The sequence below is a fragment of the Salmo salar genome, chromosome ssa14 (genome assembly GCF_905237065.1).
Source record: "Salmo salar chromosome ssa14, Ssal_v3.1, whole genome shotgun sequence".
Taxonomy (NCBI): domain Eukaryota; kingdom Metazoa; phylum Chordata; class Actinopteri; order Salmoniformes; family Salmonidae; genus Salmo; species Salmo salar.
This window is the reverse complement of record NC_059455.1, coordinates 21603724-21620126: the sequence shown is the minus strand read 5'-3', so window position 1 is coordinate 21620126 and position 16403 is coordinate 21603724. Positions and strand designations below refer to the sequence as shown.

At 41.6% G+C, this 16403-nt stretch overlaps 1 protein-coding gene across 1 annotated transcript; it reads left to right on the top strand.

Moving 5' to 3' along the window:
- The first annotated feature begins 308 nt into the window (after positions 1-308).
- LOC106569065 (laminin subunit gamma-2) lies at positions 309-15019 on the top strand. Its single transcript, XM_014140011.2, has 22 exons — positions 309-578; positions 1943-2116; positions 2321-2441; positions 2629-2753; positions 2849-2980; positions 5154-5343; positions 7716-7828; positions 8092-8307; positions 8575-8751; positions 8937-9152; positions 9300-9436; positions 10461-10617; positions 10873-11078; positions 11211-11290; positions 11397-11534; positions 11681-11825; positions 12314-12460; positions 12712-12826; positions 13241-13437; positions 13687-13848; positions 14038-14137; positions 14342-15019. Exons 1-22 carry the CDS (start codon positions 452-454, stop codon positions 14593-14595), a joined length of 3429 nt encoding a protein of 1142 aa, XP_013995486.2. The 5' UTR covers positions 309-451; the 3' UTR covers positions 14596-15019.
- The last annotated feature ends 1384 nt before the right edge of the window (positions 15020-16403 follow it).

Genomic DNA, 16403 nt, shown 5'->3' with positions numbered 1-16403 from the left:
CAATTACCTATGTCAGATATGTTGGTTTGAGATGATTAGTAATTATGCTTTTGCTGAAAAGGTCAAAATACACAAGCATTATAAGCATTGATTCACATTCTGCCATTGTCTTTCAGAGTATGTCTACTGAATTGTAAAGCGGGTGTAAAAATGTATTTAAAAACCTTGAGTGAGTGACTGTGTCTATTTCATGCTGCATCAAACAACGCTCCCCTTTATTCACGTCTTGACAACTTCCACAATAGTGATACAGAGCCAGCCATTTCCTGTGAGCGAGTGGGCACAGCCAGTGTGTTGGCTCTGAATCACAAGTGAGTAACCTTCCAGCTGAGAGACTGTGCCCGACGTGTCACAGCCTGCCACAGGGGAGGTGTTAAAAGAAGCTCACCTGGGTATCTTGAGCAGAAGCATCAGGTGTAGCCGGCCTGATAAGCCCATTAGTTTATGTTATATGAGACTACTGATGTACTTCATTCCTATTAGAGTTTCTGCGACCATGAAGAGCAGTTGGATATTTCTGTGTGGACTTTCTCTTTGTACCTGGTTGTCTGTCCAAGGAACGTACAGCTATGGAGGATGTGAGTGTCTACTACCTTTTTATCTTTCCTCTCTGCTAGCCTTGAATAATGTAATAATGAATTGTAAAAAATTCCTTAAATAGGTTGTTGCTTTCGAATTGGGGACATGCATTTAGAATTATTTGACTTCTTTCATACTCAGATGATAGGAGGTGCCCTTCAAAACACTATTGTAGCTAATTGGCCTACCTGCAGCATTTGTTGTATTCCTATATACCTGTATTTGTATATTCTGCCTCTGTAACTATAGCAGTAGATATCAAAATGGCACATTTCTTCTAATGATATTTAATACAGGTATGCATTCAGGAGAAAGGGGTTTGTGTTTATAAGAAACATGATAATACTACAGAGCCTCTATAGTCTATGAAGGTCTCACAGTAGATCTTTATGTGAAAGTGGATATGTTTATTTGTGGTACTCTTGGCGAATAGAGTAAATCATCAACACTTTCTAATGTTACTTACTCTGTGGTGAGGTGATAAGGTGGGGCAGATATAGGTATTAAGTCCTGGAGCTTCTGAGCTGAGTGTTGTTAAGCCTTTGGGCAACCATATCGACCTGGAGGCACTGAATCACTCCATCGCTGATGACTCTGTCCCTAATGGCATCCTATTCCCTATGTTGTGCACTACTATGGGCCCTGCCCAATAGTAGTGCACTGAATAAGAATAGGGTGCCATTTGGGATGCAGGCAATGACTCATGTGGTAATGGGTAAAGTCTATCTCCTCTTAGGGCATGACGACTTTAGGTTCTGAGCTCTGTGTACCTTTCTATATTACCCAATCGACCAAAACAGCTACATGCAGCAGCCTGCCATCACCACAGGAACTCCTCAGAGCTATCGTTTAGTGTGTGAAATGAGAACTTGATATCCTCAGGATAGCTTATGCTTGGGAACATGGTTGTCAAATATTTGTGGCAGTATGGGTTTGCTATGATGATACAAACCATTACCATAGCAAACAAACTGACATTTGCTTGATTGCAAACATGTTGTTGCCCACAGTAGGAATAATTGATATTATTGTGAGTATCTCTCGTTTCTCATCACTTGGGAATAAGGTATTATGGGATCTGGGCCTGCTGACGGTAGTTTACCTCACTGTGAGAAAAGACTGAGGCTGTGCTACTGCCAACCCCTCCTTAGATAGTATAAAGATGGTAGCCTACATAATAAAACATTTCCCCATTTTATGTGACTGTCAAAGTGCAATAGCTAACTCTTCACGGTGTTCAAGAGACTTTATGAGGGGGTGACTGCTTATCGCATAGGCTGACAAATATACTCAAATTCATGTTTTTATGATTCTATACACAGTGCTCACAAATGTCTGAACAATGTGTATGTCACCCCTGTAGCAGACATCTGTAAATGCAATGGAAAGTCACGTTATTGCCTGCCTGACTCTGGGGGGCTCCATTGTGTGGACTGCCAAGACAACACTGAGGGAAGGCATTGTGAGAGGTGCAAGGAGGGGTTCCACCACCAGAGGGAAGGAAACAGGTGTCTGCCATGTAACTGCAGCCGTATAGGTGAGTGAACAGAACAGGAGGGGACATGGAATGATAACAATACCTGGGCCCATATTCAAAAGTGTCTGCTGATCTAGGAACAGTTTAGCCTTTTCGATCATAATGAGTAAGATTACGTGGAACAGATCCTAGTTCAGCACACCTACTCTGAGACTCTTTATAAATACGGCCCCTGATGTTTGGTGTCAATGTGGTTTCTTCCAGGTTCTGTAGGATCACACTGTGACAGTAGAGGTCATTGCAGCTGTAGAGCGGGAGCACAAGGGGATAAATGTGACCGATGCCCCAATGGAACACCTATCAGCTCAAATGGCTGTGCTAACAGGTAAAATACATTTTACATTTACTTACATTGTACTGTTTGGTAAGTACAAGAATGGAATTATAGGGGCATAAAATGAAAGGACTGAGAGGACTTCAAAAGGATCTACTGTATTGCCTCTCCTTTCATTATTGAATTTTAGAATAAAGATTGACTAATTCAAATGTGTGTTCATGTTTTTCTTATGCAGTGGTCAGCTCGCAGACAACTCAGTGACCGCTCAATCTCTACCTTGCTTTTGCTATGGACACTCGACCCAGTGCTCCCCAGCAACGGGCTACTCAGTCCACACAATCACCTCAACATTCGACAATGGTAACTTAACACCCATACGCTTGATCAGAACATAAACACCTGAAATATATTTAATTTTAAGTTATTTAAATGTGTGTGAATCTTCTGTTTTTCAGGGCCTGAGGGGTGGAGAGCGGCCACAGGTCATGGTGTGACCCCATCCCAAGTCCACTTCCGCTGGTCCCCCACTCACAAAGACATTGAGGTCATCTCAAAAGACATCATGCCTGCTTACCTCTATGCCCCTGGTGAGTGCTGCTTTCCCTGCTTCCTGTTCTCAGCTCTTAGCCCTGACTTCTGTACCCTCTTATTTTTACACCCCTTCAAATTAGTGGATTCGGCTATTTCAGCCACACCTGTTGCTGATAGGTGTATAAAATCGAGCACACAGCCATGCAATCTCCACAGACAAACATTGGCAGTAGAATGACATTACTGAAGAGCTCAGTGACTTTCAACATGGCACTGTCATAGGATGCCACCTTTCCAACAAGTCAGTTAGGCAAATTTCTGCCATGCTAGAGCTGCCCTAGGCAACTATAAGTGCTGATATTGTGAAGTGGAAAAGCCTAGGAGCAACAACAACTCAGCTGCGAAGTGGTAGGCCACACAAGCTCACAGATAGGGACCGCCATGTGCTGAAGCCAGTAGCGCGTAAAAATCTTCTGTCCTCAGTTGCAACACTCACTACCGAGTTCCGAACTGCCTCTGGAAGCAAAGTGCCTCTGGAAGCAATGTCAGCACAATAACTGTTCATCAGGAGCTTAATGAAATAGGTTTCCAAGGCCAAGCAGCCGCACTCAAGCCTAAGATCACCATGTGCAATGCCAAGCGTTGGCTGGAGTGGTGCTCGCCACCATTGGACACTGGAGCAGTGGAAATGCGTTCTCTGGAGTGATGAATCCCGCTTCATCATCTGACAGTCCAACGGACTGCCCCAATGCATATTGCCAACTGTAAAGTTTGGTGGATGAGGAATAATAGTCTCGGGCTGTTTTTCATGGTTGGGCTAGGCCCCTTAGTTCCAGTGAAGGGAAATCTTAACGCTACAGCATACAATTACATTCTAGACGATTCTGTGCTTCCAACTTTGTGGCAACAATTTGATGAAGGCCCATTCCTGTTTCAGCATGACAATGCCCCCGTGCACAAAGCGAGGTCCATACAGAAATGGTTTGTCGAGATCGGTGTTGAAGAACTTGTCTGGCCTGCACAGAGTCCTCAACCCCATCAAACACCTTTGGGATGAATTGGAACGCCGACTGCAAACCAGACCTAATCGCCCAACATCAGTGCCCGACCTCACTAATGCTCTTGTGGCTGAATGAAAGCAAGTCCCCACAGCAATGTTCCAACATCTAGTGGAAAGCCTTCCCAGAAGAGTGGAAGATGTTATTACAGCTAAGGGGGGACCAACTCCATATTAATGATTTTGGAATGAGATGTTTTGGTCATGTAGTGTATATGTTACATCACATGCATCCACAATAATAACCCCCTAGAGTCGATGTGTGCGCCCCACAGAAATCAAATTAGCATAATACAAAAATCCCCATAAAAATCAGTCAATTTAAGCTAGAGATATATTGCATTGGCATGCGTCTCAATTCACCGCATCCGCCAATGTCGTACTTCTGCATCTGCGGTGAAAGATGACAGAGCTGGAGCTATGTTTGTCAGATCATGAGACATCCCAAAAATGTGTCTGCTCACAAAATCATCTGTAACGTTAGAACGGTTCGGCCTACAAACTATTATGACCCCTGTATGGAAAGATGAGACTCCCACGAACACGATGGTGTTCTCGGTTTTGCTAAAAACCCCACAAGCATCTTGGGACTCGTGTGAAGTCGATACAGCCGATCTGCCAATTTCTGTCTGAAAAGCTACACACTAATATGACCCCTCTGTGGAAAGGTACGATTCTCACAAATGCGTACATGTTGGTTGATTTGCTCTAGGAAGCCCACAGGCCTCACAAGACTCATCTGAAGTTCCCCCAGTACCAGTTGGAAACATTTATGGAAGCATCTATAGAGACTGTTTAGTGACAAAAATAGAGGGTTAAATACAAATGTTTCCTGATCTTTCTTATATCTCTCAGATATAGGACAGACACTTCAGAATAAACTTCCTTTTCATTATTGGAGGGGGGGATTATCTGTTGTTCCATGTAGTGAATCTGTCATTCAATGCGTTTGTATGTGCTAATAGCAGTAAGGCCAAATAAAATGTTTAATCAGATACATTTTTATATATATTTTTTTAGACTTCAAGGGGTCTTAAAATTCAAAATCAAATAGCTAAATGGTTCCCCTCCAGCTTAGACAGGGCATGGACTGTAATGGGTTTTAAGTCCCCGTTCATCAATTATTATGATCCTAAAATTATCTTGATCTTGTTCTATTTTGTGATGGCTAGACTCTTACCTGGGCAACCAGGAGCTGAGCTACGGTCAGAACATATCCTTCTCCCTGAGGCTGGACCGAGGGGTTCGCCACCCGTCCACGGCTGATGTGGTGCTGGAGGGATCTGGGCTGAGAGTGGCAGCTTCCCTGGGAGACCTGAGGACCATCGTCCCCTGTGGACAGAAGATCACCTACACATTCAGGTGGGAATCAGCCAAAGCATTGTAGTCGACAGATAAGCTTGATACTAGCATTAAGCAAAACGTGAAGTTATGAATAGTTCCTTCAGAAAGTATTCACATCCCTTTACTTTTTTCACATTTTGTTGTGTTACAAAGTGGGATTTCAAATTGATTTAATTATCATTTGTTTTGCCCAACGATCTAATCAAAATAGTCTGTAATATCAAAGTTTTTATGTATTTTTTTAATTAATGGAAAATAAAACACTAATATATCTTGATTAGATAAGTATTCAAGCCCCTGAGTCAATACATGTTAGAATCACCTTTGGCAGTGATTACAGCTGTGAGTCTGGGAAAGTCTCTAAGAGATTTAAACACCTGGACTGTACAATATTTGCCCATTATTCTTTAAAAAAATTGTCAAGCTCTGTCAAGTTGGTTGTTGATCATAGCTAGACAGCCATTTTCAAGTCTTGCCATAGATTTTCAAGCTGATTTAAGTCAAAACTATAACTACGCCACTCAGGAACATTCAATGTCGTCTTGGTAAGCAACTCCAGTGTATATTTGGTCTTGTGTTTTAGGTTATTGTCCTGCTAAAAGGTGAATTTGTCTCCCAGTGTCTGAACCAGGTTTTCCTCTAGGATTTTGCCTGTGCTTAGCTCTATTCTGTTTATTTTTATCGAACAAAAAACTCTCTATCCCTTGCCGATGACAAGCATACCCATAACATGATACAGTCACCACCATTCTTGAAAATAAGAAATCATAAATGATCAATTATGAAAATAATTGATCATAAGGTGAATGCACCAATTTGTAAGTCGCTCTGGATAAGAGCGTCTGCTAAATGACTTAAATGTAATGTAAATGTAAAATCTGAAGAGTGGTACTCCGTGATATGTTGTGTTGGATTTGCCCCAAATTTAACGCTTTATTTTCAGGACAAAAAAGTGAATTTCTTTGCCACATTTTTTGCAGTATTACTTTAGCACCTTATTGCAAACAGGACGCATGTTTTGGAATATTTTAATTTTGTACAGGCTTCCTTCTTTTCACTCTGTCAATTAGGTTAATATTGTAGAGTAACTACAATGTTGTTAATCCATCCTCAGTTTTCTCCTATCACAGCCATTCAACTGTAACTCTTTTAAAATCACCATTGGCCTCATGGTGAAATCACTGAGCAGCTTCCTTCCTCTCCGGCAACTGATTTAGGAAGGGCACCTGTATCTGCTTAGTGACTGTGTGCATTGATATACCATCCAAAGTGTAAAATGAATAACTGCACCATGCTCAAAGGTATATTCAATGTCTGCTTTTTTTGTTTTATCCAACTAGGTGCCCTTCTTTGCAAACCATAGGAAAACCTCAGTGGTCTTTGTGGTTGAATCTGTGCTTGAAATTCACTGCTTGACTTACGGACGTTAAAGATAATTGTATGTGTGGGATACAGAGATGGGGTAGTCATGTTAAACACTACAGTATTAACGCACACAAGCAGAGTCCATGCAACTTATTATGTGACCTGTTAAGCATATTCGTACTCCTGCACCTATTTAGGCTTGCCATAACAAAAGCATTGAATACTTATTGACTGAAGACATTTCAGCTGTTCATTTTTTATTAATTTATAAACATTTCAAAAAAACAAAAATCCACTTTAACATTATGGGCTATTATGTGTAGATCAGTGACACTCAAAATGTAACATAACAAAATGTGAAAAAAGTCAAGTTGTGTACAACACACAGCTATGGGGGTACCAAGTGTACCGACTGATAGGAAACAGTCCATCTCAGGGCAGGTACAAACATAATTTGATCTGCAGGAGATAAGTATGCAGGTGTGAATAGTGAGATGGATGCCAAAGATAACAATTGAGAAACACATTATACACAATTTCACATTGTGAATGTGGAGTGTGAAGGGGTCAATGTTTTTCTCACACTGATTGAATGTAAAAGCTTGATAACAGTTAGTAAGCCAGAGGGTCATCTGCTTGTCTGATTCAAGTTAATTACAATTAAGGGGAAATGGCTGGTTGCAAAGCAGCTTATCTCTAATTGGTCAAATCCAATCCTGTCTCACAACAAACTGCACCATCGTGACCATAATAGTAGCCTAATACAGTAACAACACTGGTTTTTGCTTCCATGAAAATACATGTTTCCATATTTATTCTCATATTCATGATAAGCAAAATATACAGTGTAACGATGAATAATTACAATAGCTACAATGTAATTACAGCAATAACTACAGTAATAAGGACATGGTGGTGTAAAGTGTGACTGTGAAATCCATAAGCATAATACTGATGTTCCCTCATGCTTTATGAGTCTGTGCACGTCTTGGGTAAACATTGCATGCTGTGTCTTTCATTCTCAGACTGGATGAGCAACAGAGCAGTAAATGGAGGCCCCTCCTGTCATCTTTCCAGTTTCAAAAACTCCTCCAGAATCTGACTGCCATCAAAATCCGTGGGACATTTGGGGAAAATGGTAAGTGTTTATTTTTGTATGACTGAGACTATGAGATTGGTTACTGTTTTGCATAAACAGATCCTTAGAGTCATTCCTGGATCGTAAATAAGTGCTTTGGAACAGTTTTATATCAAGTTTATTTCAGTAGTTTTAATTTTTATTATGTAATCTTTCTAAATCAATTATCAAAAATGACACTGGTACACATCCTCAACACATTGCCTTCTCTTCATCTCTTGTCAATCCCTCAATAAAGCTCAATACCTTATTGTCCTTTGCAGGGCGCGGTTACCTTGACAATGTACATATGGAGTCTGCCCGTCAGGGGGCCGGTACCCCTGCTGCCTGGGTCCAGAACTGTAACTGCCCAGTGGGATACGAGGGCCAGTTCTGTGAGAGGTGTGCTTCAGGGTATAAGAGAAGTTCTCCAAGCAAAGGTCCATACAGCTCCTGTGAGCCCTGCAGCTGTAGAGGAGGAAGCTGTGACTCTGAAACAGGTAGGTGACGTTTTAACTTTGTCCAAGTGTTACTGTATGTTTGTGTTAATATATTTTGTATTGTTGCTATTAATGATGAGATTTGGCTGATTTTCATCAGAACAAACGTCCTTTTGCAATATGCCATTCCCTGGATAAGTTATAGAAGTTCAAATCAATGCTTGAAATATAATGTTCATATATAATGAAAATAATGTAATGCAGGACAAATAATGTCTTGATGAAAGTGTCTGTGTGTGTCTGATTTTGTGTTGTGCCGTTCCACAGGAGACTGCTACTCTGCAGATGAGACCCCTGGTCGCCAGACCTGCCAGCTGGGGTATTATAATGACCCTGCCCAGCCACGGTCCTGTCTGAAATGCCCCTGTCCCAATGGAGCTGCCTGCTCTGTGAGCCCAGGAACCGTGAAGGTCAAGTGTGACCTCTGTCCACCTGGAACCACTGGTGAGTCACTGTCACAAATCGTCAAAGTAGTGCACTATATAGGGAATAGGATGTCATTTGGGACACAGTCACAGACCATGGCTGTTAAATGGGATAGAGTACTAGGGCATTCATCATTCAATGTCAGCTATTTGCATATTTGATATTTCATATTGTACCTCTTCCTCCCTTCTCACTCTCAATAGGTTCACGTTGCGACACCTGCCAGGATGGTTTCTATGGGAATCCCTTGGGGGAAAATGGCGTCCAAAGGCCTTGTCGACGCTGCCAGTGCAACGGTGTCAGTAGCTGTGACCCGCAGACAGGGGAGTGCCTGAAATGTCTGAATCATACCACTGGCTTCTTCTGTGAGAGCTGCCTGGATGGATATCACCACAGCATGCCATCAGAGGCATGCAAACGTAAGGACAGCACGTTGTTGGCTCCCCATATCCAGCTCTTTCACACGTAGACATGAGGCACATAGCTCCTCCTTTAGATTCTAACAGTCAAATATTGTCTGCAATTTTATATACATTTTAACAACTGTTTTTCATTTTGCGTTCTAGCTTGTGGCTGCAATTCCCAGGGTTCTCTGTACAACAAATGCGGTAACCAGGGCCAGTGTTCATGCAGAGAAGGCTTTGAGGGTCTGAAGTGCCAGCGTTCTGCGTGTCCCTCCTGCTTCAACCCTGTCAAGACCAAGGTAAAATCCACTGGGATTATTTGATCAATGTCTTCTTTTTCCATTCAGGTCCAACATGTCATTGTGCTCTCTCCAATTATTAAATGGCAGCACAGTATGCATCCCAAATGGCACTTTATTCCCTATATACAGACCTTGGTCAAAAGTAGTACACTAGGCTATACTGTATAGGGAATAGGATTCCTTTTGAGATGCGGACACAATAACTGGACCAGAAATAAGGCTGCTGGCTGTGGTATTTGTTCTGGCTTCACTGTGCTCACCTTGTCGCTGATTCAACATCCTTATAGCTTAGTGGGTTAACAAAAGAATAGCTGTACAAGGATTTTGTTATGAGAGGAAGAGATTTAGAGTGTCTTCTTACAAGTTGTGATCTGGCATTAGTATTTTTGCAAGAACATTTCTTCATCAGGTCCTCTCTGTAAATATACTACTTCTACCTGGGAGGGGAAAGTACTTGACAGGCAAATGAAATATTTGTGTGGGGTGTGTTCTCTCTGACATTGCCTACGCATCCTGTGAACTAGGATGAAAGTTGTGTCCCAAATGGCACCCAATTCCATATACTGTATAGTGCACTAATGTCCACCAGAACCCAAGGGCCCTGGTCAAAAGTAGTGCACTAAATAGTGAACAGGGTGACATTTGGGGTGCTCCCTCCCCTCAGGCTGTAGTGTGGGAGGAGGAATTGAAAGGAGGACTAGTTGAAGTATTGAAACACAACAGTTAACCTATGAAGTTATTTCTCTTTCATAATGAATACCTTTCAGGGTTTGAATCTACTGCTCCATCTCACACTTTGCCTCCAATTACATATTCTGAATGTACTATGTAGGCCTACAGTAAAGTATTGCAGAGGTAAAAAAAAAGTTTTTTTGTTAACCTTTAATTAATCTCGCCAATCTAGACCCAAATATTGTGTGAGGGCTGGCCTCCAGCCAGCTATCTTTTCATCTATCACCAGAGAATAACCTTTCATAAGCTCTATTTAAGCTTTCCTATCCCATTGGGTCATGTGTCACAGATGGAGGGGTACACTCGTAAACTGCGGGAGATAGAAACTCTGTTTACGGGTACGGAGAGTGGCAGTCTGCCAGTGAACGACGCCCAGATGGAGAGAGCCATCAGAGCAGCAGAGGACATAGTCACAGACCTGCAGAGAAATGCACAGACACTCTCTGGTAAGTCATTTATAATAGTTATACATCATAGATACTTAAAGGATCAGAGCATTAGTCATTTTCTAATTAGTCAACATATGTTAATACCATTCAGGATGGTTACCAGGCATCTGAAACATGGTGAATCACTGTCCATGCACTGTATCTCTGTCACACCCCAATGCATCTCACATTCAGTTTGTGAAGCTTTCGGTTTATATGTGAAGTGCAAAGATTTCATGTTGGTGACTTGTTTTGTTTTGTTCTATTGAATAGAATCAGAGAAAGACTTACAGGCCCGGCTCTCAGACATCAGTACAACCCAGCTGAGTGAAGGCAGAGACATCCAGGTGATCTCCAACACCATCAACAACATAAAGTTGCAGGACCAGAGGTACCAACGACAGGTCTCTGATATCCAGACACTCATTCATGATGTGCGGCGCAAACTAGAAGAGGCAAGACTCAACATCAAACAAGCTGTGAGTTATATAGTAGTACAGTAGTATTCTACTTTTATCACTGATGTCATGAGAGTAAGGAGATATTAATATGTCAATGTATGCGTGTTAGTGATCTGTTTCATTAGTGTTTACCTTCCACCCCGATGTTAGGAATTCCCTTTAAGTGATGCAGAAGTGGACACAGACAGCCTCTCTACTCTGGTTCAGAGAGCAACAGGCCTGGCTGAAAAGTGAGTACTGCACCCCTCCATGTCACATTCATACAGACTGGAGAATCCCATGTCAGAAAATGACTTGTCGTGCTAAGGATGACTCTATGTTGTAACTGTTTATTAGACATCAGAGCAAAGCGGGGACAGTGGAGAAGACAGCAAACAGTGCTCTTGCAGAGTCAGAGAAGTCCCTGGCACTCATGAGAACTGTCATGACAGGGGAAAACAAGATCAGAGAGCTTATCAGTGATCTCAAAACCAAGTAAGAAACTCATGTCAATCTCCTCTCTAAATACAGTAGACGATATATCCTCTACTACCAGCCATGTAATGTTCTGCATAATAACATAATTGATGAACCGTTGTTGTTATATTGATATTTGTTATATTTGGTTATCCTCTGGTCAGGTATGATAAGAACTCAGCCCAGGTGAAGGCCATGGAGAGCCTGGCCACTCGCCTAAGCAGCTCTGCCCAAGATGAGAGCAGGATGGCGGCTGACACCCTGGAGCAGATAGCCTCCCTGGAGCCGAACATCCCTGGTCCTCTCAAGGTATTGAGCAGAACAGGCCTCTCAGCAGGCTCATTTCTCTGGTCTCTATTTGGTGACTACTCTCAGGTCAAGTCTTCTGAGATATCTTAAAAATCATAATAGGCAAATATTGATAGATATACAGTGTCTGCGTCCTGGAAATGAAGGAGAGAAGGATTCCCTCACAATGTGCTTGTGTCCTAGAGAGCTGAAAAGAGCATTCAATTTCAACACCTTTCACTATGAACAGTATGAAATCATTGTGTCTAACCATTGGCAACTGAACCTGTCTCATGGCATGTTTGTAAAGCTAGATCAAAAAAAAAAATCCTTGCTAATTTACATTTAAACATAACAAAGCAATTAACAATCAAGGACATGAGTCAGCAAAAAATGCAAAGAGGGGGAGGAGATCTAATTAAAACCTAACTGGTGAGGAATCTAGTGCGTCAGTAATTACACTTGCACAACACGCTGAGTCTGAATGAGCTCCTGTTTTCTGGCAAAAGGACATTGACAGTGTGGCGTCTAAATTGGATGGCCTGAGGGAACGGGTGGAGGAAAATCTGACAGAGTACCAGGCGCTACAAGAGGAGACCCAGGAGGACAAGGCTGCAGTAGAGGACCTCCTGGCCCTGGGGAAGGCAGCTCAACAGGTACACTTGAGGCCTTTCACTATTCACTCATCAGCTTTCAGAAAACTTTCTGTGTAGGATTGGTAGTATATCATATCTTATATTCCAACTTCAAAGGTTTCTGAGAAATACTTTCCTGCGACGTCTGAAATTCACTGATAGATTATCCAACTGAAGTATTTCAATATTGTATAATTCGCTAATGACTTCACTAACCCTTATAAATGGTAATAACTGGCACGATGTTGATTGTTGGTATTTCTCTCGTACAGGAATATGACCAGCTCCTTGCCAGAGCGAATGCAGCGAAGGCTGACACAGAACTGGCCCTGAAGGCTATCACAGACAACATTGATGGGGTGGATGATGCGCTGGAGATGCTCAGAGGTATGACTTTCACATTTCTATAGGTGTTATTCCAACTACAGCACAGTAGAAATATGAATAAACTATCAGCACATTATGTGACAAGGCCGGCCCACATATTAGAAAAGCACAGACACACAGTAACTGTAATTATATCTGAGCTTATATTTCTCAGTTGAATCAATAATGACATTCAGCAGCACTATAGGAGGTTACAGCAGGTGTAAGTTAATCAATAACATTTTATTTTGTGTCCTTTGCACCGAATACAACGATTCTCTCATCTAAAAAGCACATATTTATGACATAGTATCTACAACATAGCAAATGTATTTAAAACTGTATAACAAAAAAAAATATCTAGATATTGATACACTACAGATACACCTGCCAGAAAACACTGATGGTTATGTCTAAATCTCTTGTATCCTACAGGGTTTGACGGCCAGATCAGCAAGAACAAGGCTTTGGCAGACGAGGCCATAAAGAGACTCCCTGGCATAAATGCCACCATTCAGCAAGCTGTTGGCAACAACACAGAGACCTTATTCATCATAGGCAGTGTGTCTGATGACTACAACGATGCACTGGGCACATTCAGCAGGCTGGAAGCTGTGGTCTCTCGACTGGAGGTACCCTAACTAACAGACTCTTTCCTTTCAATTGAAATATCCAACTGGGGTTCATATGCTAATCCACAGCTTGTGCATTTAGCTAGAGTCTCTAGAAGGAAAATGTCTCTTGGGGAAACAATGAGGTTAATGTTTCGAGTCACTTATGCATATGAGCCCATTCAATTCAAGACATGACCTATTCACAACCAAAATACTCGCATGGAAACTTCAAAATGAGCTCATTTGACTGTTTCTTGTTGTCCGCAGGAAATGTCCGGCTCTTTACCAGTAGCTCCCGCTGATCTACTGAAGGACGCCACCAAGCTGAAAGGGGATGTGCAGGACCTGAAGACCCAGGCGATAGCCACTGTTTCCAAAGTGGCGGCAGAGAGGGCCAATGCTGAGGGACAGAGAGATAGAGCTGCAGAGGTCCATTTTAGTGTGATGCCCTCAGATATGATATATTATACATTAACAAACCTGTGTCAATATAAAGGATTCATGTGAAACACTCCAGTACACAACTCCAGCACACACAAATGGTTCTTAAAAGAAATACATTTTTCCAAATGAAAGGTCTGTAATATTTATAATGCTTTGTAATGTTCTTTCCCTCAGGCTTTAATGGGAGGAACGGGTGCCTACATCAATGCCAAGCACACTAGAGATGCAGTGGGAGAAACACTCCTGGTCATCAATAACCTCCTGAGCATGATCGGTAAATTCCCACAACAACTACAATCAGCTAACTCAAACAAAACAAAACCACTTGTGTTTTGTCTAATTTCACTCACTGTCCTATCTTCATATTAATGTCATAAAAGCACATATTTATGACATTATGATTTAAGCTGGTGCTGACCATTGGTCTTCTCCTCTCATCTCCCGCCCCGCCCCGCCCCCTCCTCTCCTCTCCTAACAGGTAAGCCAGGCAGTGTGGACGAGGAGAGGTTGGGTGAGTTGGAGCAGTCCATCTCCAGTGCTCGTGGCCAGGTCAACCAACAGCTCCGGCCTCGGCTTCAGGACCTGGAGGAGAAGGAGGCTGGCCAGAGGGCCAGGTTGTCTGGCCTCAACCTCGATATTGATATGATCCTGGACGACATCAGGAACCTGGAGGACATCCACGCCAACATCCCTAAGGGCTGCTTCAACACCCCACCTATTGAGAAACCTTAATCCCCCCTATTCAAAGATCTAATGTTCCATCCCAAATGGCACCCTATTTCCTATATAGTGCTCAAGGGCCCAAAGGGCTCTGGTCAAAAAGTAGTGCATTATATAGGGAGAAGGGCTCCATTTGGGGTGCCATTTGGGATGCCTAAGAGTTTGGAAAATTACTCTGAATGTGTTATGGTATTACGTGTGAGAAAAATGTGTGTTAAACTAAATGTATTTATAACTGTCGGCAAAAAAATGTTTTCTGTCAAGTTTCAGACTCAAGAGAAGCAATATTTTCAGTGATCTAGTAAGTGTTGAAAACAATGTATTTTTTGTTGTATTCTGTAAAATAAACTGCAATATTTATTACTTTCTTAACAATACAAACCTGGTGCCACTTAATGCAACACAACCACATTGAATGAATGTCAATTAATATGAATGTGTTTCATGTGTCCTTCTTTTGCTCTTCAACTGAGGGACTTACTAACAATGTAAGCAACTACAAAATATATATTGTTACACACTTGGTTTATTATGGAGGTATTGATAAACTCAGAGTAGATGTTATATTGTGTCAGTCCAGTCAGTCCACAGTTGAAGACGAGAAAATACAAATCATTTCCAACCCAGAGCACATTATATAGGATTCCCCCAAAAATATTTTTCAGGACTCCTATCCAAATAAATCAATGAACAGAATAAAATCAAACGTCTCTTGATATTATATCTATAAGTCATCTAACCCAGTCAGCTCGAATTAAAGCCGCAGGTTCTATGAAACCTTCTCTGAGACTATAGTATACTAAAATTGGCCCATATTAACTTGGACCACGACAATGCTTATTTTTCATAGCAGATTTTCCACTACATCTTGTTTTATCTAAACCAGTCTTTGAAGAATACAAAGTAACTGACGTTGTGTATGTAAGGAGTACCCTGCTGAGATGTGTCTGATAGAAAGACTCAAGGGATGCATGTATAAAGACCATCGGCTTGAAGGGACATTGGACCCAGTCCAGTTTGTACATAATGTATTACATTTGGAGCACACATAAAGAAGCAGTGTTGTGAGTCTGGAGCATCTTACACAGTGTATTACTGATAGTATGTTTTGTAATCAGCTTTGAAATTGGCAGACAGATTAGTCTATAAAATAACATTACTTGCAACCTTTCTATAGCCTCCTGCTGTTTGTACTGGAGTCTAAGTTCATTCTCAAATCAACCAGTCCTTCTGATCTTAATTCCACCCCTAAGATGTCCACAGACCAACCCGTCTTTCCCAGTATATTACCATTTTACTATTTCCATTTGCAATACATCCTTCTATTTTACTGTGATGTCTTACAAGAGTCTTGAACCTCTCTATTTGTACCATTTCTACCACGATTGCCCTAAAAATAAATACTTTAGCTAAGCATATAATCATATTTCCCATTGATTGATTGTGGTTTATCAGATCTCCAAACATGACTGTTTGTAGGTCCATCTGAACACAGACATGATGACTTAGCAACCACTCCTGGACCTGACTCCAAAAGCCAGCCACCGTAGCACAGTACAAAAATAAATGATCTATTGATTCTATTTCTTGGTTGCAGTCTACACAAGGCTGACTGTTCAATGCCCCTTATAGTGAACATTATTTTTGCCAATAATTGTATATAATAGTTTAAATGGAAAAGAACGGATTGTGTCAAATGTTGTTTTATATATCAGTTCATAAATCCGATGCCGTGGTATTGAAACATCAAAAATCTGTTCCCAACTATCTTGAATTCTATGCGGTATAGTTGTCAAACCTCTCAAGCTTAAGTAAAACGG

What these genes read in the sequence shown, in the direction of transcription:
- LOC106569065 (XM_014140011.2), top strand. Translation starts at nt 452, where the DNA reads ATGAGACTACTGATGTACTTCATTCCTATTAGAGTTTCTGCGACCATG. An exon ending in CACCTCAACATTCGACAATG is followed by an intron (nt 2,754 to 2,848) that starts GTAACTTAACAC and finishes TCTGTTTTTCAG; the next exon opens with GGCCTGAGGGGTGGAGAGCG. An exon ending in TGGGACATTTGGGGAAAATG is followed by an intron (nt 7,829 to 8,091) that starts GTAAGTGTTTAT and finishes TGTCCTTTGCAG; the next exon opens with GGCGCGGTTACCTTGACAAT.